Genomic DNA, 26,978 nt, shown 5'->3' with positions numbered 1-26,978 from the left:
CATTGGGTTCTTGGTCACCTCCCTGACCAAGGCCCTTCTCCCCTGATTGCTCAGTTTGACCTGGCAGCCAGCTCTAGGAAGAGGATTGGTGGTTCCAAACTTCTTTCATTTAAGAATGATGGAGGCCACTGTGTTCTTGGGGACTTTCAATGCTGCAGAAAGTTTTTGGTACCCTCCCCAGATCTGTGCCTCGACAAAATCCTGTCTCGGAGCTCTACGGACAATTCCTTCGACCTCTTGGCTTGGTTTTTGCTCTGACATGCACTGTCAACTGTGGGACCTTATATAGACAGATGTGTGCCTTTCCAAATCCTGTCCAATCAATTTAATTTTCCCCAGGTGGACTCCAATCAAGTTGTAGAAGTATCTCAAGGATGATCAATGGAAACAGGATGCACCTGAGCTCAATTTCGAGTCTCATAGCAAAGGGTCTGAATACTTATGTAAATTAGTTATTTCTGTTTTGTTATTATTAATACATTTGCAAACATTTCTAAGAACTTGTTTTTACTTTGTCGTTATGGGGTATTGTGTGTAGATTTTATTTAATCCATTTTAGAATAAGGCTGTAACGTAACAATGTGGGAAAAGGGAAGGGGTCTGAATACTTTCTGAATGCACTGTATACTGTAAATGCTGTTGCAAACCTCAATCTTCCCAGTACTCTGCCTTAGTGTGAGAAGACCTCATTTAGACCTACAGTATTTGTTGAGAGAAATGGCTGATCAGTATCAGATAAGCTGGTAGTCAACAGTACACTGACAACATATGAGATCACTGCAGTGTTTTGGAAATAATGTGTTGTCTCAGGTACGACTTAAGATGCATTGTGTAATTGTAATTTATTACAGCACATATCTCATTTTATTTAACTTTCTCCCTTCATGTTTCCAGTGCCTATGTCCAACAGGGCCTCTAAGATGGAGGATGATGAGGAAGAGGAAGGTATGAAGTTTGACTTTGACAACAGTGACGAAGAGCGCGGTACGACACCAGCAAACTCTGTCTCTGCCATGGCCAAGGGCTTTGAAGCCACTGTGATGGCGGGGCTTGCATTAAAAAGGAACACAATGGGCCCTAGTTCTGCCCAAGACCCAGCAGTAAAGCCAAGGCTCAATGGAGGGCCGTCTGCTGGAAAGGAGGACCAGAGCATGCACTCACTCCCTCATTCCAATAGCTCAGGTGAGTCTGTCTCAGCATAGTCATGGTCCCATTGGATCTCATTCATAATTGCTAGGGTGAGCTCTGCCATGCTATCGTAGATAAGCTGGTAGAATGAGACTACTATGACCTGCATTGTTTTTACCTAGGTAATAAGTTAGTCTAAACGGGTGTGTTTTGTTTTCCACAGAGATGGTGGGAAGAAGGTCTCCTGAGGGGTAGGATATTTACCTTTTAATTTTATAATGACTTATGATTAAACTGTATAGACGAAACCCATTAATATATTTATTCAAACATCTTATCTGTAATATCATCAAAAGTTTATTCCCGAACTTTGTTTCAGTTGGGTGAGAGCAGAAGTTTAACAGTAGCAGATGTTCTCATAAGTTACTAGACATCATTAACTCTGAGGAGAATCTAGTCACTGTTACTGCTCAATGTCACTAACACTACTGAACAACTTAGCTATACAATGTTATACAGTACACCAAAATGTCCACTGTAATGTTATACTATATACCACAATGTCCACTGTAATGTTATGGTATATACCACAATGTCCACTGTATTGTCGGCTGTGACATCAATTACTGCTCAAATTACATCTCTCCTTAATTAACCATCCATGTCAGCAGTGTCACTCCCAGATGTTTTGATGCCCATATTTGTTGTCCATTTTTCAGTCGCTCTGAGCTGGGAGTGTCAGGACATACAGAGGGCTCTGGGAGAAGAAATAGCATTTATGAAGGTAAGGGACAGTCTTGACCGCTTTCAGTTCAAATTGTAGGTCCAAGGTCCACTGTACATGTACTGTAAAATATGATTACACTCAGAAGTAACATCTGACTTTTCCTTGTTGTTTTATGGTCTATTGAGACAAAACTTTCCCTGGCAATTTGGCATTGTGTGATACAATGCCATAAGCCAGTACACATTGTAATGTTCTAGCCTTATCTCTGTCAATGCCATCTCCAGCAGGATCTATGAATGAGTGCTACTACACCCCTGTCTTAAAAAAGGCTGACCGCATAAACACTCAGACAGGTCTGTGACCATCTTACAGCAGGGCTGTGGTGTCACACATTGTGCACTCCCCTACTTTTACAATCATACTGAGTCACAAGCAGCACATACACAATCACAGCATGTGACATCAGCACTGCATGGGACACTAGCCCAGAATCACACTGAACCAATCAAACCAGGACTAATCAGATCCTTATCGATCCAATGGAAATGGATGCCTTATCAATCAAATACAGTCAAATCAAGGCTGTATCAATCAAGTACAGAGTAATCATTGCTCTAAAACAGAGACATCTATTTGAGTACAATAGTACATGATAGGCTACAGATCCCACTACGTGCATAGGCAGAGTCTCTCTCTCAGCTTTGTGTGTGTGTGTGTGTGTTTATGAGAGATCTCAGTTGCATGTGTGATCTCAGCTGTGCGTGTGTGTATGTGTGTGTGTGTGTATGAGATGTCCAGGTTCCACGTGTGTGTGATCTCAGTGGTGTGTGTGTCCTCACAGCAGTGTGTGCATTATTTGTTCAGTTCAGGCACCGTACGGAGCCACCTCAGCCAAGGAGTGGTTCAGTGTGGTCTCAGAGCTCACTCTGCGACTGCATAAAGGTATATTAAACACCAGACTAGTCTAGTCTAGCCACCCTGTACGTGACCCACAGTCTAAGCTCCTCTAGTATAAGCCACCTGTCACTATTAGGGCTGCAAAATTCCGGGAACTTTCAATAAATTCCCTGAATTCTCCAACCAGGATTCTGGAAAACCAGGGAATTTATTGAAAGTTCCTGGAATTTTGCAACCCTAGTCACTATCACCTCAACCTCAACCCTACCCAGCATAGCAAAATCCTACCCAATGCAGGCCTAGCAAAATTCATTTAGAAAATAATTTAGCATTTTTATTTTAAATATTAGGAAATTGGGAATTCGTCTTTCTTGGTCATGCTTTTAATTTCCTAGAAATACCTAGTTATACAGGGAAGTGTGGGTAAAAGTTCATAGAAAATAGACATTGCATTGTGCAAACCTCATTATTGGATATTAGACATATTACACCCCTTGGCAAACGGAATACTCCCTGATATAAATACAAAACACGCAAGTACTGTAGAGCTAGAGATAGAACTGGATTTCTTACAGGGGCCAGAGATCTGTCACTTTACCATTCAGACACTTTCACCTCTGTAATAGGAGTGTATTTATTGACCATGCTATATTGACCAGGACATGAATCCTATTCTTCAGCGATAGGGGATACATTTCCACACGGAAACAGGCTTTCTCTCAACGCTGAGAGGGCCATAGCTAATTTGCCCCACACTAATCAGACTCGTAGGGATGGTTGAGATTTTCACCGACTCCCGTCTCTAATGCTCTTGTTGCCGGGCAGAAATGCCTGTGCAATGCCGCTGCCTTAGGTCACCCTGCAGATTCCTGCCGGCATAAACACTTTCCCTCAGACACCTCGCTTTGGTATGTGACGTCCTCAATGATGATGATGTACCGTGATTGCATACTCTACAGAAAGCAGCTCACAATACCCATTGCAGAGGAAAATCCAGTGGGATTGTACACCAGATTGACTTGCCTCTGCTCTTTCTCTTCTCGTGACCTTGCTTTGGTAATCTTGTAGTAACCTTGAACGTAGTCTATTGGCCTGCAACCCACAATTTTAGTCTGGTTACTTAGCTATTCACTCTGTTTATGACGAAAAAACCTGGGAGTGGTAGTAATGCCCAATGTAGCCTTTTAACCAATTATCTAAGGTTGGAATGGTGCACTTCTTTCTTCCAGGGAAACCTCCCCCTATGCTTGATGTAGGAGGTCCAGGTGATGCAGCAAGTCCTGAAAATAAAAATGTGTCTAGTCCGGAGGGCCTGCAAAGTCCGGATGGTATGGCCTGCACAGACAGTCCACCCAGCCCCACCAGCCCCGATAACGTCATAACCGATCCGACCCACCGCCATGACATCATGACCAACCCGACCAGCCCTGATGACATCATCATGACCAGTCCAGAGGCCATCTTTAGGACCAGTCATCCAGAGGTCATCTATGATGACGTGCCCTGTGAGAGCCTCCTCTCTCCTCTGGAAGGTGGGGACTCTGATACAGTGGTGTTTGTGTGTGCATGCATGCATGCATGTTTGTGTGTGTGATTAATGTCTCCCCTGTTGTTTCAGATGACATCTACGAGGACGTCCAGAGGCCAGAAAGCCATCATGGCACCAACAACGGCTGGAGTGACAGTGAGTTTGAGAGCTATGATGAGCAGTCAGACAGCGAGACCAAAATACCCACCGTTGCCCGAAGCAGTAGTAAAGTAAGCCTCTTGTCTTGTAAACTCCACTCTGCTGCTTTTGCAATGCCTATATTATGTGTTGTATTTGTTGCTCAGACCTTGATACTATACAATACTTGCTACAATTATTTAATGACACCCAAGGATGTCTGTTGAATCAATGTAGGCATTGTGTCTGATGCTATGTATTTTCCACAAGATGGCAGTACTGTGTAGGCTCACATACAGTGAGCTCCAAAAGTGTTGGGAAGGTGGGAAGGTTGGGAAGGTTGGGAAGGTGACACATTTCTGTTGTTGTTTTGGCTCTGTACTCCAGCACTTTGGATTTGAAATGGTACAATGACTATGAGGTTAAAGTGCAGACTGTCAGCTTTAATTTGAGGGTATTTCCATCCATACAAGGTGAATCGTTTAGAAATTACAGCACTTTCTGTTCGTAGTCTCCCCATTTTAGGGGACCAAAAATATTGGGACAAATTCTCTTATGTGTATTAAAGTAATCAAAAGTTTAGTATTTGGTCCCATATTCCTAGCATGCAATGATTACATCAAGCTTGTGACTCTACAAACTGTTTAAGATTATTTTGTGCCCAATAGACATTCATGGTAAATGTATTATGTCATTTTGGAGTAACTTATATTGTAAATAAGAATAGAATATACACAAATATCATACCCCCAAGACATGCTAACCTCTCACCATTACAATAACAGGGGAGGTTAACATTTTTTGGGGGGTATGATATTTGTGCATCTGTAACTTTCTCACTCATCATTATTCACGATTCATTCAGGACAATCCGTAATCATGGTAGCATCCACATTAATGTAGAAGTGTTTAGAAACATATGCTATTCTTATTTACACAATACATTATTTACCATTCATTTCTATTGGGCACAAAATAATCTGAAACACAACCAAAACAACAGCAAATGCATCCAACAAGTTTGTAGAGTCACAAGCTTGATGTAATCATTGCATGCTAGGAATATGGGACCAAATACTAAACTGTTGACTACTTTAATACACATATAAGTGAATTTGTCCCAATACGTTTGGTCCCATAAAATGGGGGGACTAGGTACAAATAGTTATGTCATTTTTAAACGGTTCACCCGATATTGATGAAAATACCCTAAAATTAAAGCTGACAATCTGCACTTTAACATCATAGTCATTGTATCATTTCAAATCCAAAGTGCTGGAGTGCAGAGCCAAAACAACAACAAATGTGTCACTGTCCCAATAATTTTGGAGCTCACTGGATATGAATAGAACATTATGAAGTCAAATGCACATCACTTTTCAATCCCAGAACGTAACCAATAAAAGTATTGGTTGTCGTAGAATTTGAGTGTGCATGCCCTACTTTACACTTGACTATACAAAGGTACACTATATATACAAAGGAATGTGGACACCCCTTCAAATGAGTGGATTCGGCTATTTCAGCCACACCCGTTGCTGACAGGTATATACAATCGAGCACACAGCCATGCAATCTCCATAGACAAACATTGGCAGTAGAATGGCCTTACTGAAGAGCTCAGTGACTTTCAACGTGGCTCCGTCATAGGATGCCACCTTTCAACAAGTCAGTTTGTCAAATTTCTGCCCTGCTAGAGCTGCCCTGGTCAACTGTAAGTGCTGTTATTGTGAAGTGGAAACATCTAGGAGCAACAATGGCTCAGCCGCGAAGTGGTAGGCCACACAAGCTCACAGAATGGGACCGCTGAGTGCTGAAGCACGTAGCGCGTAAAAATCGTCTGTCCTCGGTTGCAACATTCACTACCGAGTCCCAAACTGCCTCTGGAAGCAACGTCAGCACAAGAACTGTTCGTCGGGGGCTTCATGAAATGGGTTTCCATGGTCGATCAGCCGCACACAAGCCTAAGATCACCATGCGCAATGTCAAGCGTCAGTGGTGTAAAGCTCGCTGCCATTGGATTCTGGAGCAGTGGAAACGTGTTCTCTGGAGTGATGAATCACGCTTCACCATCTGGCAGTCCGACGGACTAATCTGGGTTTGGCGGATGCCAGGAGAACGCTACCTGCCCGAATGAATAGTGCCAACTGTCTGGGGCTGTTTTTCATGGTTCGGGCTAGGCCCCTTAGTTCCAGTGAAGGGAAATCTTAATGCTACAGCATACAGTACAATGACATTCTAGACGATTCTGTGCTTCCAACTTTGTGGCAAAAGTTTGTGGAAGGCCCTTTCCTGTTTCAGCATGACAATGCCCCCGTGCACAAAGTGAGGTCCATACAGAAATGGCTTGTCGAGATCAGTGTGGAAGAACTTGACTGGCTTTCACAGAGCCATGACCTCAACCCCATCGAACACCTTTGGGATGAATTGGAACGCCGACTGTGAGCCAGGCCTAATCGCCCAACATCAGTGCCTGACCTCACTAATGCTCTTGTGGCTGAATGGAAGCAAGTCCCCATAGCAATGTTCCAACACCTACATTTTACATTTTAGTCATTTAGCAGACGCTCTTATCCAGAGCGACTTACAGTTAGTGAGTGCATACATCATTTTATTTTTATTTTTTATACTGGCCCCCCGTGGGAATCGAACCCACAACCCTGGCGTTGCAGACACCATGCTATATCAACTGAGCTACATCCCTGCAGGCCATTCCCTCCCCTACCCTGGACAACGCTGGTCCAATTGTGCGCCGCTCCATGGGTCTCCTGGTCGCGGCCGGCTACGACAGAGCCTGGATTCGAACCAGGATCTCTAGTGGCACAGCCTTAGACCACTGCGCCACTCGGGAAAGCCTTCTCAGAAGAGTGGAGGCTGTCATAGCAGCAAAGGGGGGAACAACTTCATATTAATGCCCATGATTTTGGAATGAGATGTTCGATAATGTAGTGTATCTCTCTATTACGCGTGGGAATACTTTGGAACAGATTTCCCAAATTAAAATCACTTGGAGCTGATTTGCTTGTGTTTTTACAGTCTTATGTTCAACAATGTATTATTTTTTTAACTTAAGGGCCAAATAAAATCACCCGATGGCTGCCAGTTGGGGAACCCTAGAGTATACCTATAGACAACAATACATGTGGAGGAACATGGTGGAGTTTAGTTTGTTGGGTGGGGGGGTGTTGTCTAGTGCCCTCTCATGGTGTGACTCCAGCATACTTTTGTGTATGAGGGTTTATATACTGAGGAGGAACTGTGCACAGCTGGTTTAAATGCACTGCTTTGTCCGCTGGGTGTGTGAGGAAGTGATACACGTGTTTAGTAGTTAGTGGCTTTGTCAGCAGTCTCTCTTGGTTCCTCTTCTTCCTCTCTGGCTCTTCCCTGTCCATCCACTCACTGCTGCTCCTCCCACTGCTGCTGCTAAAGTTGATTTCTTCCCTGAGTCTGTGTTGATTAAGATCTGTTTTTGTGAAGAGGCAGGAGTATGGTTCTTATAATATGAGGTGTTGTTGATATGCTTGTATGTTTTTTTCAATATATAAAAAAAAGAAGGTTTAATTGTATATTTGAAATTATATTTTGTGTTTGTGTGGGTTAGGAGCAAGTGGAAATGGTCTCTTTTTTAAGAAAGGGCAACAAAAGTGTCTTGTCTTTGCTTGCTGAATGAAAGGCTATTCAAAAGACAATTCAACAAGTAGAACCAATGTCTTTTTATAATGGCTATCTAAGGAGAATGACAAGAAGGTGTATATTTGAGATTCTCTGTACTTTCTGAAACCAATTATTCTTCTACCTCCAATTGACATCATTTTGTCAACCCTTTTCACATCTTGTGATTTCACTGGTTGCCTCTCTTGCTTTCGCCCTGACTATCCTTCTCTTTCCTCTCTCTTTCCCTCAACTCTTCTGTCCGCTCACCTGATCTGGTGTCCTGTCCTGTCCTTCCAACTTGCTTGTGGGGTCGGGGGTCATTGGCATGGCGATGAACTTAGCTTTCTCAGGACATGTGGCGACTGAAGGAGCGCTGTGCCAAGACCAAGCAGGATCTGGCCATGCGCAGCTGTGACTTCAAGGTACTGCATCATCATTGTAGAGTACAGTAAAAGTACTGTTAGACAGCGACTGTGTCCCATTTCTCTTAAATGACTCCTTTACCTTATCTTACCTGCCTTGACCGCTGGTAAGTGAAATGACTAGTCTATATACTAGTCTATAATTGTAATCTGGATAGTTTGGGTATCAAGTGGTCAGAAGGGATAGGAGGCAACACAAAACATTTTGGACACAGCCTCAGAGTTGCCTAGTTCTGGCTAAAGGCTGGTTGATGTGGTCCCTTTAAAGGGGAAGCATAACTCTGAGGTTTCTCCTCTCTTTCCTAACATATTTACAGAGCATTACTTTCTCTCTCTCTCTCTCTCTCTCTCTCTCTCTCTCTCCCTCACTTCTCCTTCACTTCTCTTTCAGGTCCAGCTGCTGATGAAAGCAGCGAGAAATGGCACCAAGGACGGACTGGAAAAGACAAAGTTAGCTATGATGCGTAAAGTCTCTTTCCTGCAGAAAAAAGAAACCACGGGTAAGCATTATTTATTATTATTATTTACAGCTTCTTCTTTTTGATTGATGTCAGTTGTCAAAGCTCATATATTGTGTCATGTTTTTAGCATCATTGTTGTTGTCAATATCACTAGTCAATGCTGCTACGTTAAACAAATATAGAAGTGAAATGTCCCAGTTATCAAATACGTTTATCAGAGATTTAACAGCTCATTGATTCGGTTCTTGAGATGGCTGTGGTAGGCACTGCGCTGTGAATTCCATCATGAAGGTGTCAGACAACTACAGACAAGGAGACAAGGCGTGGGCTGGGTCATATTCATTGGGCACCAAATGGAAGAAAACGGACTGAAACATACAGGGACAACCTTGACTTGTTCAATAAGAAACACAGTTTTGTTTTCTATTGCAAAACATTTGCATTCCCTAATGAATAGGACCCTGGGCTGGGGTGGGGTTACTCTATATCCTCCGGCCATATGAGAACATGAGGAGAGCAGTATTGGTAGACAGGCAAATGAGTTTAAAGGTATGTGTATGTCACTGTCACCATACAGAGGAGAGTGACGATGATGCTGGTTATTTGGATGTGACGGTGTCTGAAATGAAGCACCCGCCACCCCAGCTGAGCCCTATGCCAGAGGGGCTTACCACCCAACAGATTATTAGACGCCACATCATTGGTTCCATCGTACAAAGTGAGAGGAGTTATGTGGACTCTCTCAAGAGAATCTTAGTGGTGAGTGACCTCCACTGTTATTTTTTCAACACTTAATGTGAACCATATCCAGACAGTCTGAAGTCATTTTGATTCACTGACATTAACTTCAGAGGTCTTCCTCCGGGTGGCTGGTTGCAGCCCCTACCCCCCTTAGCACTTGTGTAGATCTGAACTGACTGGATAGGTGTAAACACTGTGATGATGAGTCCACCTTATCCAGCTAACCAGATACCAGTGAGCATCACTCTGATTGGTTCTCCTCCTCGCTGCTCTCAGGAGTACCAGAAGCCCTTGCTTGAGCCAGAGGGCAGGATCCTGAGCGATAAGAAGGTCCGGCCGATATTCTACCGGTTGCGGGAGATCCTGCAGTGCCACTCAATGTTCCAGATCGCCCTGGCATCCCGCGTGGCCGAGTGGGACCTCAGCGAGAAGATCGGAGACCTCTTTGTGGCCTCGGTCAGTATGGAGGATGGATCTCATTAGGGCACGCAACGGAAATGAACACGGCCCTGTTGGAATACTTTGAAAATGTATCCTTTCCTTTCATGTATCCTTCCACTAATATTACATGACTGGATGTTGTATCCATTTTTCTCTCCACAGTTTTCCAAGTCAATGGTACTAGATGTGTACAGCGATTATGTCAACAACTTCACCAACGCTATGGCGCTCATCAAGAAAGCCTGCATTTCCAAGCCAGCTTTCCTGGAGTTTCTCAAGGTGGCTTACTCTCTCCTCTTTGATCATTCAGTTTACAATGAATTAGACTTCTTTCCTCTCCCAAGGCTGTAGAATTGTTTGCTGATACAGTATATCTATCCGTATGCAATAAGTTCAAAGTTCGTCATCTATTTGCATTCAATGTTATCTAGTAGCATTTGGTGAAACGGTCAGTCAGATTCTTCTCCAGACGGTTAATTCTGAATTTGAATGTGAGAATGTGTTTGACACCTCAAGGCTACCATATACTGTAGCATCCTCTGTAGACTGTGATACGACGTAATTAACTCCCTGTTGACTTGGCCTCTATGCTTGTGCCCCCACAGAAGAAGCAAGTGTCCAGTCCTGACAGAATCACTCTTTATGGCCTTATGGTTAAACCAATCCAGCGCTTCCCTCAGTTCATCCTGCTGCTACAGGTTAGTACCAAGACACAGCAAAAACAAGCATCTTATATTTTTGAAGATACATTTATAATACTTGTTGTTCATGATTTATATAAATCTATGCTATAGGCTATACACTAACGTGTACTCATCGTTACTTATATTTTAGTTTATGTGTTGATTAGGTTTAAGTATTCTGTACTAAGCTCCATGGAACAAAGCATGTGAGAGAAGAGGAACAAGGAAAACCCAAACTATTTTAAAGCTTCTCATAAACATTTATATTTAGAAAAAGGCCTTATTATAGTGTGCTCTGCCAAGCGAATCAGGTAGAAACCCAGACAGCTCTCTTAGGGGAATCCTATGACTTCATTATTACTGAGGAAGTCAGAAGGAGAGTGTTTGTAGTGAAATGTGGCTCCCTAACTGAAGACTGTTTTCTCTCTCACACTCTCTCTCTGTCTCTCTGTCTCTCTGTCTCTCTGTCTCTCTGTCTCTCTGTCTCTCTGTCTCTCTGTCTGTCTGTCTGTCTGTCTGTCTGTCTGTCTGTCTGTCTGTCTGTCTGTCTGTCTGTCTGTCTGTCTGTCTGTCTGTCTGTCTGTGTCTCTCTCTCTCTCTGTCTGTCTGTCTGTCTCTCTCTCTCACACTCTCTCACACACACACTCTCTCTCCTTCTCCCCCCCACTCTTGCTCTCTCCCTCCTTCAGGACATGCTGAAGAACACTCCCCGGGCCCACCCTGACCGCCTGCCCCTGCAGTTGGCCCTCACCGAGCTGGAGACGTTGGCCGAGAGGCTGAACGAGCAGAAACGAGTCGCTGACCAGGTCGCTGAAATCCAGCAGCTGGCACGCAGCATTGGTGACCGTCAACTGAGCAAGGTGACACATATACAGTGCCTTGCAAAAGTATTCATCCCACTTGGCGTTTTTCCTATTTTGTTGCATTGCAACCTGTAATTTAAATGGATTTTAATTTGGATTTCATGTAATGGACATACACAAAATAGTCCAAATTGGTGAAGTGAAATTTAAAAAATTACTTGTTTCAAAAAATTCTAAAAAATAAGTAACGGAAAAGTGGTGCATGCATATGTATTCACCCCCTTTGCTATGAAGTCCCTAAATAAGATCTGGTGCAATCAATTACCTTCAGAAGTCACATAATTTGTTAAATAAAGTCCATCTGTGTGCAATCTAAGTGTCACATGATCTGTCACATGATCTCAGTGTATATATACACCTGTTCTGAAAAGCCCAGAGTCTGCAACACCACTAAGCAAGGGGCACCACCAAGCAAGCGGCACCATGAAGACCAAGGAGCTCTCCAAACAGGTCAGGGACAAAGTTGTGGAGAAGTATAGATCAGGGTTGGGTTATAAAAAAATATCAGAAACTTTGAACATCCCACAGAGCACCATTAAATCCATTATTAAAAAATTGAAAGAATATGGCACCACAACAAACCTGCCAAGAGAGGGCCGCCCACCAAAACTCACGGACCAGGCAAGGAGGGCATTAATCAGAGAGGCAACAAAGAGACCAAAGATAACCCTGAAGGAGCTGCAAAGCTCCACAGCAGAGATTGGAGTATCTGTCCATAGGACCACAAAAAAAAAAAAGCCATTGCTTAAAGAAAAAAAATAAGCAAACACGTTTGGTGTTCGCCAAAAGGCATGTGGGAGACTCCCCAAACATATGGAAGAAGGTACTCTGGTCAGATGAGACTAAAATTGAGCTTTTTGGCCATCAAGGAAAACGCTATGTCTGGTGCAAACCCAACACCTCTCATCACCCTGAGAACACCGACAGGGACTGGGAAACTGGTCAGAATTGAAGGAATGATGGATGGCGCTAAATACAGGGAAATTCTTGAGGATAACCTGTTTCAGTCTTCCAGAGATTTCAGACTGGGACGGAGGTTCACCTTCCAGCAGGACAATGACCATAAGCATACTGCTAAAGCAACACTTGAGTGGTTTAAGGTGAAACATTTAAATGTCTTGGAAAGGCCTAGTCAAAGCCCAGACCTCAATCCAATTGAGAATATGTGGTATGACTTAAAGATTGCTGTACACCAGTGGAACCCATCCAACTTGAAGGAGCTGGAGCAGTTTTGCCTTGAAGAATGGGAAAAAATCCCAGTGGCTAGATGTGCCAAGCTTAAAGAGGGGGGAGGGGGGTGAATATGTATGCACTCTCAAGTTGTCATTTTTTTGGGTCTTATTTCTTGTTTGTTTCACAAGAAAAAAGAATGTGCATCTTTAAAGTGGTAGGCATGTTGTGTAAATCAAATGATACAAACCCCCAAAAAATCAATTTTAATTCAAGGTTGTAAGGCAGCAAAGTAGGAAAAATGCCAAGGAGGGTGAATACTTTCGCAAGCCACTGTACATATGCTAAAGACGCCACCAATGATTTCCTCTGTCTGTCTGTCTTTCTCGAAACGACATGTATTTTTTAAAGGTAAATAAGAAAAACAAATGTTTTAGTCAATTCCATTGTGTGTAAGTGTTAGTGAGGAAGTGTGTTGTGTGTGTGTGTGTGTGTGTGATGTGGATAGTGTGTGATATTTGTGTCCCCTCTATAGCTCTTGAACTCAGACCAGAGGCAGCTGATACTGTGTGAGGTGCTGATTGAGACGGTGTACGGGGAGAAAGGACAGGTCCTTAAGTCCAAGGAGCGCAAAATCTTCCTGCTGAACGACACCCTCATCTGTGCAAACATCAACGTCAAGTGAGTCAGCACTACGGATGAGACATACTTTCTAATGCAGAGGAGACTGGTGGGAGGAGCTAAAGGAGGAAGGGCTGAAATTGAATTAATGGAACGGTATCAAACACATCAAACATATGGAAACCACATGTTTGACTCCATTCTATTTATTCCATTCCAGCCATTACAATGAGCCTGTCCTCCTATAGATCCTCCTACCAGCCTCCACTGATCTAATGTTGTGTTGTCGAATGACAACCACACTGTGTATTAATGTCGACCAACTCTCTTTTTCTCCATCTTGTCCAACACGACTATTGTAGATATGAGAATTACGGCATTGATAATGTCGTAAATGAACAAAGGTAAAGTTTTCCCCAAAATGTATTACAACTTTGCGCTTCAAAACCTCAGTTTTGATCAGAGAGCCTGATAAATTATTTGTTGCACTCTACTTGATTCGGTTCATGCCTCATGCCAACTTTGCCCTCAACTTACACATTTCCAGAGGAACGGATCACAATTCTTCTCATGCACAATTATGGGGATTGATGATTAGCAATGTGCCCTGAAAATCAGTAGGGGGTCCTGGTGTTTGGAGAAGGATTCAACTGATCAGATGGACTGTAATTGCATGATGTATTCCTTGACCTCCTTTCATGTTGTTGATTCAAAGAGCACTGACACATTTACAGGATTTCTCAATTGCTGTTAGGATTGTGTTATCTCTTACATTCAAAGTTTGTTCACGAAAATGATGCACGCATCGATGAGGCAGAAGCCCGTGTGACAGTGTGAAGATTCTGAACGGTCAGATAGCTAGCAACAATGACATGAATCACAGGTGGCTCGTTTCAGCTCGTTGTATCTTGTTATTGATACCATGTTATGTTTTGAGGTGTTTTGACTCATGTCATGTCTATGCTAATATGGCAAAACATTTGATAGCTAACTAACCAACAACTGTAACGATGTATTTGTGAGACAACCAGTGCTCAAGAGTTGTATTTATGTTTTCCAAAAAACATTTGGAGACTAAACATAGTTTACATGTTGTCAACAATCTAAGCCAACCCTTTCCGTTTTGCCCCATAGTTGCACACGCATTAGTTTTGTTGCTAAACAACCAACCGGTCTATAGTTCAGGCCCATAGAGATGGAAAAAGAGAGGACAATATCTTTGCAATGATGGCTTCTTTGACAGCATGGGAGGCACTATTGAGAACAAGCTTTGGGAACATCTCTATGATCAGGCCAGTGAAATGTGTCCCTATTTCTTCCACTAGGGGTCCCCCTGAAATCAGCAGCCTAGTTCCCATTGGTCCTAAATACACGGTGAAGTGGAGTGCCCCCTTGCTGCAGATGCAGGTAGTGGAGGTGGGACAGGAGAGCTTCCAGAGCAAAGATACAGGGAAACGGCTAAACGTTGCAAATGTTCCAGGTAAGAACACACATTCAATTCAGTTCAATAACAATGTTTTATGCATTGTACACGTTCACATTCAAGACAAAATACTATTGTAAGCTATGAAAAAGCAACTCATGCCAGCCTGTCAGCAATCTGGGTATGAGCTCAAAGTGTGTCTCTACGGGCACCTGCTTGGGGAGAACTGACTAGTTTTGAAATCTCTAAAGGCTTCAGTGCCCTAATTGAGTGATAAAAGAGGCTGCATGTAACCCTCTGGGAGTAGTTCAGATGTTGTCCCTCAAGTCTAATTTCTGAGATAAACATCCCTGTATTATTTTGAGGTTCAGTCTCATTTGGAGTTAACTTACTGTTGATGACAAGTGGAAGTGTTTTGGTGGAGAAACCCAGCAGAACATTTCCAACTCTTGAAATGCCAGAGAATGATGGTGACAGGGACAGTGACAAGGATATCCTGTCTATCTTATCCACAAAGAGCAGTAGTAGGAGCCGTCTTTTTCTACAGCCACCTGATTCAACTGATCCACTAATCACAGTCCACTCCTCAAGAAAGATCATTAGTTGAATCAGATGTATTACTGAGAAAGCCTTCAACCACAACAGACCTTTGTAAATAAGATTGGACATGCCTGCTTTGAGAGGAGTAAGAGTAGGATGAGATAGAGGATGATGATGGTGATGATCACACTGTGTGTGCCAGGTAAAGTGTTCCTGGGCCCTCCCAGACTGTACCAGGAGCTGGAGGAGCTACAACACGACCTGTCTGTGGTTGAAAACATCACCCTGCTGGTGGGGACTTTACAAGGCACCTACCAGGTTAGACACACACACACACACACACACACACACACACTCACGCACACACACACCTACGTTTTCTTTTCAACACTGTTTATTGGACAGACAGCATCACCTTGACAGTTTATCATGTGATACCATCCCTCTACCACCCTCTTTCTGTTTTTCTCCAGAACCTGAACACAACAGTAGGGCAGGACTGGTGCCTAGCACTGCAGAGGCTCATCCACATCAAAGAGGAACAGATCCAGTGTGCCAACAAGTGCCGGCTGCGGCTGGCTGTGCCAGGCAAGCCTGACAAGTGAGTGCCCAGGGGCCCAAAGAAGTGTGTCTGTGTGTGTGTCTGTCTGTGTGTGTGGGGGGGGGGTTTGTGTGTGTGTGTAGGTAGGTGGTAAGCAGATGGCAGGGCAGCTTGGAGTGGGTGGCAAGGCCTGGCACATTCTTAATCCTCTACTGCCAAGCTGTGAATGGAACTCTCTCAGCTCTAGTCTATTCCTACAGCCTGTTATTTAATGCCAAAATAGGCAGTTAGAGCTTACACGTTTATTAATGTTTCTGATAGAAACTCAATCTCTACTAAAGCAATTCAAGGTCAAGCATTAGCAAATATATCCACTAGCCCATAGCCCTAGAAAGCAGGGACATGGCTAGAACAGGGAGAGCTGGAATGTAGTCTGGATGTTCATAAAGTCCCTCTCCATTCCCATCCACACCATCCTTACTTGTGATTGTCTGTTTATGTGTGTGTGCATGCACGTGTGTTACATGATGTTAATGCATGTATTTTGTTGCTCCTTAGATCTGGACGACCAGTCAGTTTCATGGTGGTTTTCAACACCCCCAGTCCCCTCAGCAAGATCTCCTGGGTCAACCGCCTGCACCTCGCCAAGATAGCCAAGAGTGAGTCGAGCTCTCCAACGATGCTATTTAACATTATAGCAAGCCTAGCTTAGCTTTGGACTCCTAACACAGACCTAATACATTTTGTAGCTTTTTGGCATATTGGTCATCATTTGCCCACTGGGATAGGATGTTGCAGAGGTGTACAACTAAACATATCACTGTTGACACAGGGGAAGAGAACACGCCAGGCTGGGTGTGTGCAGAGGATGATGGGAAGACTAGACCTCCATTCTGGTGTCCCCTGCTAGCCTGCCGACTTCCCATCTTCTCCTCCAAAACACAAGACCAAAAGGTAAGCAGCTACAGCTGTGAGGAAGCTCAGTGGTAGAGTGGACCTATTTTGACAGCCAATCAAAGCCATGTAAGAGAGGATGAAAGCTATTATAGACAGCAGAAAGATATGTTTTATGTTTGTTTTTTATGGTGCTCAAAGAACTGAAGTAGAGGTGCTACCTTAATGATGCAGTTTAAATGAAGAAGAGCGTTTTGGGGTAGATTTCGGGGGAAAGTAGAGATAAAAATCAAGTTTGAGATGTGGGGAAAATATCATCATTACCACAAAGAGTTCCTCTGAAGGTATTTGATACAATGCTGGATTTGCTGTCGAACGGAGAGCAGGGGCAAGAAGTAGCAGGCGTTGGCTTGAACCAACAGGGGAATCAGAACACCATCAAATAATTGGCACTCAAGGAAGTGTGACTGGGGTTTCTTTGTGTGTCTCAGGCTATGATTAGCAGCTTATGCTATAGTCCCATCTCATTCATTGCCAATCTCTCTTACTTCTCCTGGCAGCTGAGCTGAACAATGCAGCCAAACTGACTGATGAGATTATGGAAGCTGTTTGATAAAGAAAATGGAATCCTTCACTCGCATGATGAGAACATCAGTCCTTGCTCATCTAAGGGACCACTAAATTACCATTGCAACGACCGACACTTGATTGTATTTCAAGACTGCTGAGTTGAGTTCATCTATATTATCATTGGTATGATGATATGAAGTCTTGGTCTCGTCTGCGCATTTCCCCCCGGCACATTTCTGTTACTCAGAGAAAAAAATCAGCAACATAACTCAAAGCAGTATTTCGAGTTGTTACAAAAGAAGCCATTATTGAGCAAAAAGCAGGTATGTTGAGATGAAAGGTGTAATGTTATGCCATGCTAATACACCACCTTAGTTTGCCTGGCAAGGTTAAAGAAACAAAGGTTGTTGAAGAGGATATGAAATATGCACTGTTGGCACCTTGAATGTGCCAAACTAACTCATTATAATAGAATAATGCAGTTGTAGTTGAAAGGAAACCTTCTGTAAAATAAAAGTGCGCCTGTGCGTGTGTGTGTGGCCACTGTGCTTATACATCTGCATGGCTTGCTCTTTTGGGTTTTACACTGGGGTTCTGTATAGCACTTTGTGACAACTGCTGATGTAAAAAGGGCTTTATAAAATACATTTGATTGATTGATGATTGAACACACACACTGCCGACACCGTATCAACATACTCAACCGCTGGTTTTACTCTCCCTTTAAAATAAGTGAATCTGCTTCAGTTTCCCCTCTTTCATTTTTTTTTTACATTTTACGTCATTTAGCAGACGCTCTTATCCAGAGCAACTTACAGTTAGTGAGTGCATACATAATTTATTTATACTGGCCCCCCATGGGAATCAAACCCACAACCCTGGCGTTGCAAACGCCATGCTCTACCAACTGAGCTATCTCCCTGCCAGCCATACCCTCCCCTACCTTGGACGACGCTGGGCCAATTGTGCGGCGCCCCATGGGTCTCCCGGTCGCGGCCGGCTATGACAGAGCCTGGATTCGAACCAGGATCTCTAGTGGCACAGCTAGCAATGCAGTGCCTTAGACCACTGCGCCACTCGGGAGACACTTTCATATTCTCTGTCTTGGGATAGAGGAGAGATCAAAGGGTAAGCGCCTTATTTCTGGGGACTCGGCTGAGGCCATTGACTCCTGAAGATAAACCATAAAGCGAGGAAAATGCTAGATGCTATTCCAAGTAATCTTTCCAAGTTGAAATTGAAAGACTAACTGCTGGTTTCTCTAAACTAAACCCCCCCCCCCTGGACTCTCCGGATAGGCTCTAACACAAATATGCCTGCATAAATTACAAGTAAACAGTAAATCACAGACCAGCCTGTGTGCAAAATGGTAATCTATTCCCCCTGTGCGGGCATTTTGGACTCAACCCAGTGTTCTTTTCTGGAAGGGTATCCACACTCTCTCCATTCCTCTGCTGTTATATCCCGTTCATAGAGAGAATTTAGCTATAATATACAATATATTGCCTATAATACCGAATACATATACACGGAGTGTACAAAACATTAAATCCACTTCAATCAGTGTAAATGAAGGAGAGAAGACAAGTTAAAGAAGGATTTTTAAGCCTTGAGACAATTGAGACATGGATTGTGTATGTGAATGGGCAACATAAAATATTGACGTACCTTTGAACGGGGTATGGTAGTAGGTGCCAGGCACACCGGTTTGAGTGTGTCAAGAACTGCAACGCTGCTGGGTTTTTCATGCTCAACAGTTTCCCGTGTGTATCAAGAATGGTCCACCACCCAAAGGACATCCAGCCAACTTGACACAACTGTAGGACGCACTGGAGTCAACATCGGCCAGCATCCCTGTGGAACGCTTTCGACACTTTGTAATGTCCATGCCCTGATGAATTGAGGCTGTTCTGAAGGCAAAAGGGGGTGCAACTCAATATTAAGAAGGTGTTCCTAATGTCTGGGACACTGTGTATCTATATACAGTACAGTGAGGGAAAAAAGTATTTGATCCCCTGCTGATTTTGTACGTTTGCCCACTGACAAAGAAATGATCAGTCTATAATTTTAATGGTAGGTTTATTTGAACAGTGAGAGACAGAATAACAACAAAAAAATCCAGAAAAACGCATGTGAAAAATGTTATAAATTGATTTGCATTTTAATGAGGGAAATAAGTATTTGACCCCCTCTCAATCAAAAAGATTTCTGGCTCCCAGGTGTCTTTTATACAGGTAACGAGCTGAGATTAGGAGCACACTCTTAAAGGGAGTGCTCCTAATCTCAGCTTGTTACCTGTATAAAAGACACCTGTCCACAGAAGCAATCAATCAATCAGATTCCAAACTCTCCACCATGGCCAAGACCAAAGAGCTCTCCAAGGATGTCAGGGACAAGATTGTAGACCTACACAAGGCTGGAATGGGCTACAAGACCATCGCCAAGCAGCTTGGTGAGAAGGTGACAACAGTTGGTCCCATTATTCACAAATGGAAGAAGCACAAAGAACTGTCAATCTCCCTCGGCCTGGGGCTCCATGCAAGATCTCACCTCGTGGAGTTGCAATGATCATGAGAACGGTGAGGAATCAGCCCAGAACTACACGGGAGGATCTTGTCAATGATCTCAAGGCAGCTGGGACCATAGTCACCAAGAAAACAATTGGTAACACACTACGCCGTGAAGGACTGAAATCCTGCAGCGCCCGCAAGGTCCCCCTGCTCAAGAAAGCACATATACAGGCCCGTCTGAAGTTTGCCAATGAACATCTGAATGATTCAGAGGAGAACTGGGTGAAAGTGTTGTGGTCAGATGAGACCAAAATGGAGCTCTTTGGCATCAACTCAACTCGCCGTGTTTGGAGGAGGAGGAATGCTGCCTATGACCCCAAGAACACCATCCCCACCGTCAAACATGGAGGTGGAAACATTATGCTTTGGGGGTGTTTTTCTGCTAAGGGGACAGGACAACTTCACCGCATCAAAGGGACAATGGACGGGGCCATGTACCGTCAAATCTTGGGTGAGAACCTCCTTCCCTCAGCCAGGGCATTGAAAATGGGTCGTGGATGGGTATTCCAGCATGACAATGACCCAAAACACACGGCCAAGGCAACAAAGGAGTGGCTCAAGAAGAAGCACATTAAGGTCCTGGAGTGGCCTAGCCAGTCTCCAGACCTTAATCCCATAGAAAATCTGTGGAGGGAGCTGAAGGTTCGAGTTGCCAAACGTCAGCCTCGAAACCTTAATGACTTGGAGAAGATCTGCAAAGAGGAGTGAGCCAAAATCCCTCCTGAGATGTGTGCAAACCTGGTGGCCAACTACAAGAAACGTCTGACCTCTGTGATTGCCAACAAGGGTTTTGCCACCAAGTACTAAGTCATGTTTTGCAGAGGGGTCAAATACTTATTTCCCTCATTAAAATGCAAATCAATTTATAACATTTTTGACATGCGTTTTTCTGGATTTTGTTGTTGTTATTCTGTCTCTCACTGTTCAAATAAACCTACCATTAAAATTATAGACTGATCATGTCTTTGTCAGTGGGCAAACGTACAAAATCAGCAGGGGATCAAAAACTTTTTTCCCTCACTGTAACTGAGTATAGTAGGTCTGTGGGTAAAACTGAGCTTTTGTTGTGTTGTGTCTGTAGCTGTTGACGGCCCTTCACAACCCGGTCCAGTGTGCCCTGCTGGCGTTCTCTGCAGCCAGCACCTCTCTGCCGCAGGGCTACCTTTGGGTGAGTACTGCAAACTGTGGTTGGGATGAAGTGTTGCAAGGTGGTCCAATTAACTATAATGGTTTTCATGTGATGAGTATCCTAAGCCTAGGCTTTAGCTCTTTTGCTCAGAGGGCTGATGCGATCTAGAGTCACGTAGTAGATCTGTGTTCAAAAGCTGGTCGGCCCCATTAACATCCTGTATCTGTCATGACCAGGTGGCCAGTGGAGGTGACCGCAACCACGGTCAAGTGGAAATCTTCTCTCTGAACCGCTCCACGCCGCGCACGGTCAAGTCCATCCAGCTGGGGGTGCCAGTCCTGTGTCTGGACCACGTGATGGAGCCCTGTCCCACCGACGAGGAAGAGGAGGGGGAGGCTGCTGTCAAGAGCACAGCCAGGACTGGAAACACCATCTGTGTAGGCCTGCAGGATGGCAAGTGAGTCATCGGGTGTGCTGTAGTACAAACAAACACTGCAAAATGAGTTTACACAATATGCTGACACCCATGTGTTTATTGAACATGGCAGAATTTTTCATGCTGCACCTTTTGGATTTGGTTATCGACTATTCTCCATCAAGGAACCAACAAATCAGAAAAAAGTGACAGACATTTACCATTCAGTTCATTGTGACTTTTGTATTGTCCATAGCAATGCTAGCAGAAACCGGAACGTATCAGCCCGAGTGGCCACACACAACTCTATCAGTAGAATTCAAGTTGGCTCATGTTATTGTCAAATACCTAGTAAAGGTCACCCTATTTCTCATGAACTCCATTTCCCAGCATTCTTGTGTACGGTAGCGTGGACACTTCGGCCCAATGCCTGCTGACCTTCTCCAACCCAGACAGTTGTCCAGTTCTGTGCCTGAAACACTCTGCCTCCTTCCTGTTCGCTGGGCTGGGGAATGGAAAAGTGTCTGTTTACTCTCGGAAGAGTGGAGGTGAGACCGCAATCCAACTGTATAATATCATATCCTGACATTTCCTTGTATAATCAAGGTATTCCATTACAAGTTACAAGACAACGTTAAGATTAACATACTATAGGTTTATAGGTCTGCCTCTCTGTCTGCTGTTGTACCACTACACCCTCCTGGACAATGCTCTCATAGACTTAAATAGAACAACAGGATATCATGTTTCTCTATGGTGTTCTCAATAATCTACCTGATTAAGTCAATGTGATGGATAAATAAGTAACCATCAGTAACACTGACCATTTTCTCTTGTGTCCAGAGGGGCTGTGGGACCCTGAGTCGTGCAGGCTGGTGACTGTGGGCAGTGGCCCCATCCGCACCCTCCTAACCCTAGAGAATGCTGTGTGGGCCAGCTGTGCCAACCACGTCACCGTCATTCAGGGCTCCAACCTCCACACCCAGGTGGGCAAAACACACCCTTCTATACACCCTCATTTACACAGGGCTGAAGGAATGAGGAAGAGAAGAGAGCGAGGGACTATATGACATGAAAAGGATTGGATAGGTGTAATATGATACTGTAGCTAGTATGAAGAGGACACATTGACAACCTCTTTCCTCTCTCTCTCTCTTGATGATAACACCTCTTTCACACTCACTCACTCACTCTCCCCCTCTTAAAGAGTTTTGACGCGCATCCGGAGCCCGCGGTCAGTGTGAGTCACATGGTGCGGGCGGGGGGAGGGGTGTGGATGGCCTTCTCCGAGGGCTCATCCATCCGCCTGTTCCACACGGAGACACTGGAGCACCTGCAGGAGATCAACATCTCCACGCGCTCCACCTTCCTCAGCCCAGGCAAGTACAGTGTAGAAGGTCACAGGTCACCAACTACTTGTTTCACTTACATGATTCAAAACCAGCCCCTAGACACTTGTGTAGGTCTAAAAGGATTGGAACAGGTATGAGCAATCTGTTATTAGCTCCACATTGCCCTATGTAAGGCTAGGTGGAATTTAAACCCTAGTGATAATCTATGAAATTATTTCAGATATACAGAAGAGGCTAAGGCATAGAGGCTAGGGATGGATCATAAATGTGGAAGTGGGCAGGTGTAACGTTGACATGAAAAGGAGGAAGTGACAGAATGGTGGTTGTGTGTCTCTTCCAGGGCAGCAGGGCAGTGTCCGGGTCACCAGCCTACTCATCTGCCAGGGGCTACTGTGGGTGGGCACTGCCCAGGGCATCATCGTCACCCTGCCCGTGCCCAAACTGGAGGGAATCCCCAAAATAACAGGTCAGGCTTGGCACAGACACAACCAACGTTTGCACATGAAAGCTGGCATCAGGTTGCATCAGGTTACTCCCATTGCATTGGTGTGACTGGCTGTATTATGTATTATAATTGTCTAATAAAACCAATTAATCAACCCACCAATCAACCAATCAAGCTGTGTGTTTTCTAACCGAGGCCGTGTGTGCTATTTGTCCCACAGGTAAAGGGATGACATCTCTAAACGCTCACTGTGGCCCTGTGGATTTCCTTGTGGTCACCTCCAGCACCCTGTCCCCAGACATGCTCAAACGGGACTCGTTTTGCGACACTGCCGACCAGGCCAATGGGGGAGCGGGAGGAGGAGGAGAGGGTGGGGAGCGGAGGAATGAATTGTCCCAGGAGTCACTCTCACAACCGGACTGCTCCTCCCCCCAAGGAGAGCCCACAAAGGCCAAAGGAATGCTGCTTCAGTATCGCCTCCGCTCCACCACTCAGCTGCCCGGCAAGCTGCTGACAGCCGAACCTGACCAAAGCCCCTGCGACGCCCCACCGGAGACCCCGGAGCACAGCCCTGAGGACGGCTCCATCTACGAGCTGAGCGAGGACCCTGAGATATGGGTGCGGGGGCAGCCCCCGGCCAGGGAGGGGCGCGGGAAGGACAAGGTGACATCGGCTGCCGTCTTCTCCGGAGGCAGAGGGTTCCGTCGACTTGGGGAGGAGACTACAGCAGCCAATGGGGACCCAGATGAAAGTACGCTCATGGTTTGGCAACTCCCACTAACAGTGAGCCCATGAGGATACAAGGCTGATTGGACGAGACGAGAGCTGGCTCCGCAGGCTCCTCCCACTCGCCTGATGTATTGCGTGCTCTATGAAGAAGAGACACTATTAAACAATATATTTTCAGGATGATAGACTACACTGTTTCAGGAAGGGCTATAGAGTATGGTACATTCCTCTACCACCTTGATGGTTGGATTTGGGAGTAGTGGTGTCTGAGGGAGTAGTGGTGTGCTGCAAACTGTGTCTGACGTGTTTCAGGTCCTGGGGCCATGTCCTAGTCCCAACTGAGAAAGCTCTAAACTCTCACACGCACTCCTCCCAGCAGATGCTGCTTCAGTCTGGCAGATCTAGACCAGGGGGTCTCGTCAAATGGAATTTGAGGAGGCTCACTCAACATGATTTTGCATTTTGCACGTTCTTAAAAAAAGTATAATTGCCAAGTGATTGAAAAGTGACAGTTACGAACGTTAGATTTCGATTGTTTTGTTGTCACTCTAATTGACTCCTATTGCCAGTGTATCAAGTGTGTTGCTAACACAGAACATGACAGCTAATGTTAATGTTAGGGTGTATGGTAGCATGTTTATGAAGTACTTATAAACTCTTTACAACCCCCCTTAAAGGGTACCTTTAAAGTGTTACCAGTTAACTTAATGTATAGTAGAGATACAGTACACTGACAGGTATCCCGCTTTTGGGAAAAAGAGAAATCTACATATAACATTTTTCATAAATCAACTTGATGATCAACATACCGTGTAATAATATATTGTCCTGTCTTTCTGTGAGAATGTTGTCTAATGTCCTGTTTTCCAAACAATGTGAAGAAGAAACAGCACCAAGGGAAAGAATGTATCAGCTACTGTATGCTTGACAGGTACTTCTTTTTCACAGTGTGTTTACACTGTGTTATTGGAATAAAGAGATCATGGTCTGATACAAGCTCTTTTGCTGATTTTTGCAAACTCAGTGAATGACTTTGGGGAGGCCGTTGAGATACAAGCTAACAGACTGTTATTATCTTGGACACAGAGGGGGACATTTTTATTACATAGGAAATATAAGGAATTGTCCAAATTATATACAGTATTTCCAAACAAATGGATGTATTACAAATACATTTACAAATGTATGTCAAGCATTAAAATACATTTCAAAATGCATTAAAAAAAACATTTGGCCAATGTTTTTATATTTCACATGTATCCTAAAATGCATTTAAAAAATACACTGAGTGTACAAAACCTTAAGGACACCTGCTCTTTCCATGGAATAGACTGACCAGGTGAATCCAGGTGAAAGCTATGATCCCTTATTGTTATTGATGCCACTTGTTAAATCCATTTCAATCAGTGTAGATGAAGGAGAGAAGACAGGTTAATGAAGGATTTTTAAGCCTTGAGACAATTGAGACATGGATTGTGTATGTGTGCCATTCAGAGGGTGAATGGACAACACAAATTATTTAAGTGCCTTTGAGCAGGGTATGGTAGTAGGTGCCAGGCACACCGGTTTGTGTCAACAACTGCAACGTTGCTGGGTTTTTCACGCTCAACAGTTTCTTGTGTGTATCAAGAATGGTCCACCACCCAAAGGACATCCAGCCAACTTGACACAACTGTGGGAAGCATTGGAGTCAACATGTACCAGCATTCCTGTGGAAGGCTTTGACACCTTCAAGAGTCCTGACAAATTCAGGCTGTTCTGAGAGGGGGGGGGGGGTGCGCAACTCAATATTAAGAAGGTGTCCTTAATGTAATGTTTTGTACACTCAGTGTGTGTATATACATTTTTTTTAATGTTATGTGAGTGTGTGAGAGAGAGAGAGATGGGGGGTGGGGGGTGCACCTAGGTGTGTGTGTGTGTGTGTGTGTGTGTGCGCGCACGCGTAAACGTGTGTTGAGAGAGAGAAAGCAAGCGAGAGAGCGAGATGATAATTCATTCAAATCAAATCTGATGCAGTTTTTAAAGCTCACACTATTCTGGTGGCAATATTGTGATGAGGATTATTTTTTTTCCTCACTGGTCGCTTGACAGAAACAGAAAAGTAGCTCTGCGTTCCGGTGCAGAATGAAGCGTTCCGAATGGGGACCAGATCCCGTGCCGCGGGCATAGTGGATGGCACTTTATCGACGATTTATCGCCTGAAGCAGATGGAGTGTCAATTTGACCACACGAACTGGGAAGATGAGTTGTGCTTTTTCTCAGTGTATCCTCGTATATATTTTGGATGTAGCTGTTGGTATGTCTCCGTTTTTTGTACTATAAGGAGCGTTTTGTTCTTATTAGCTAAAATGTTTTGATTTTATTTCTAAAGCTCCATGCAGTAGACCATTTTTACTAACCTATCTATTTCACATTTAATATACTTCTGTGTTAGGCTATAGCTCTAAAGCCTGCAGAATGAAATTACATTGCAATGATTATAGGCTGCAGAGGTTATTTTCTTACATGTTTGAAACTCATTACACTAAGTAGCCTAGATTGACTGTAAACAGTTCCAAGTCATTGACAGCCATCCAAAATTATTAGTTTGTCCATGAGGAGATGCACTGTATCATACAGTGTAACCTTGCTGCAATTTCTGTAGTCTGTACATTGAGTATACTCACTCAATGCATGTTTGACTTAAATAGGCAAAAAGTTGTCTGATGCCTGTGAGTCTATGATGTCACAATCCTAGTTACCCAATCCAGTTTTTGACTGATTATCTGAGGGATAAGGGCTGTTTGTTTGGCTGACCCATTTTACAGGTAATCTGTACTCTAAAATGATTAAATGCCACTATCCCAAGGCTCTAGACCTGACAGAATGCATGCCAACAAAACTTTGAGGATATGCA

General features: G+C 44.1%; 2 protein-coding genes across 5 annotated transcripts in view; both read left to right on the top strand.

Annotated features, from left to right (window-relative positions):
• LOC121545515 (rho guanine nucleotide exchange factor 10-like protein) overlaps positions 1–25,073 on the top strand; it is a 36,764-nt gene extending 11,691 nt beyond the window's left edge. The window contains exons 3-28 of one of the 4 annotated variants that reach the window (XM_041856093.2): positions 895–1,182; positions 1,352–1,379; positions 1,848–1,912; positions 2,140–2,208; positions 3,982–4,284; positions 4,371–4,510; positions 8,414–8,494; positions 8,886–8,994; positions 9,533–9,714; positions 9,973–10,152; positions 10,300–10,416; positions 10,743–10,835; positions 11,510–11,680; positions 13,389–13,534; positions 14,800–14,954; positions 15,640–15,755; positions 15,911–16,038; positions 16,537–16,637; positions 16,811–16,932; positions 21,094–21,180; positions 21,378–21,598; positions 21,947–22,104; positions 22,400–22,542; positions 22,764–22,935; positions 23,249–23,374; positions 23,574–25,073. In XM_041856093.2, the coding sequence (XP_041712027.1) occupies positions 895–1,182; positions 1,352–1,379; positions 1,848–1,912; positions 2,140–2,208; positions 3,982–4,284; positions 4,371–4,510; positions 8,414–8,494; positions 8,886–8,994; positions 9,533–9,714; positions 9,973–10,152; positions 10,300–10,416; positions 10,743–10,835; positions 11,510–11,680; positions 13,389–13,534; positions 14,800–14,954; positions 15,640–15,755; positions 15,911–16,038; positions 16,537–16,637; positions 16,811–16,932; positions 21,094–21,180; positions 21,378–21,598; positions 21,947–22,104; positions 22,400–22,542; positions 22,764–22,935; positions 23,249–23,374; positions 23,574–24,148 (4,076 nt within the window). In that variant the 3' untranslated portion in view covers positions 24,149–25,073. Of the gene's footprint in view, positions 1–894; positions 1,183–1,351; positions 1,380–1,847; positions 1,913–2,139; positions 2,209–2,706; positions 2,798–3,981; positions 4,285–4,370; positions 4,511–8,413; positions 8,495–8,885; positions 8,995–9,532; positions 9,715–9,972; positions 10,153–10,299; positions 10,417–10,742; positions 10,836–11,509; positions 11,681–13,388; positions 13,535–14,799; positions 14,955–15,639; positions 15,756–15,910; positions 16,039–16,536; positions 16,638–16,810; positions 16,933–21,093; positions 21,181–21,377; positions 21,599–21,946; positions 22,105–22,399; positions 22,543–22,763; positions 22,936–23,248; positions 23,375–23,573 lie in introns of those variants that run through there. The other 3 variants (XM_045209403.1, XM_041856094.2, XM_045209404.1) reach the window with 3 other exon arrangements.
• A 976-nt stretch (positions 25,074–26,049) lies between these two features.
• Positions 26,050–26,978, top strand: part of LOC121545516 (immunoglobulin superfamily member 21-like) — a 33,551-nt gene continuing 32,622 nt past the window's right edge. Inside the window, exon 1 of the mRNA XM_045209401.1 lies at positions 26,050–26,378. Within this exon, the coding sequence (XP_045065336.1) occupies positions 26,324–26,378 (55 nt within the window). The 5' untranslated portion in view covers positions 26,050–26,323. The remainder of the gene's footprint in view (positions 26,379–26,978) is intronic.

The sequence above is a fragment of the Coregonus clupeaformis genome, chromosome 30 (genome assembly GCF_020615455.1).
Source record: "Coregonus clupeaformis isolate EN_2021a chromosome 30, ASM2061545v1, whole genome shotgun sequence".
Lineage (NCBI taxonomy): Eukaryota > Metazoa > Chordata > Actinopteri > Salmoniformes > Salmonidae > Coregonus > Coregonus clupeaformis.
The sequence above is the reverse complement of the archived record's forward strand: the minus strand, read 5'-3'. Positions and strand labels throughout refer to the sequence as shown.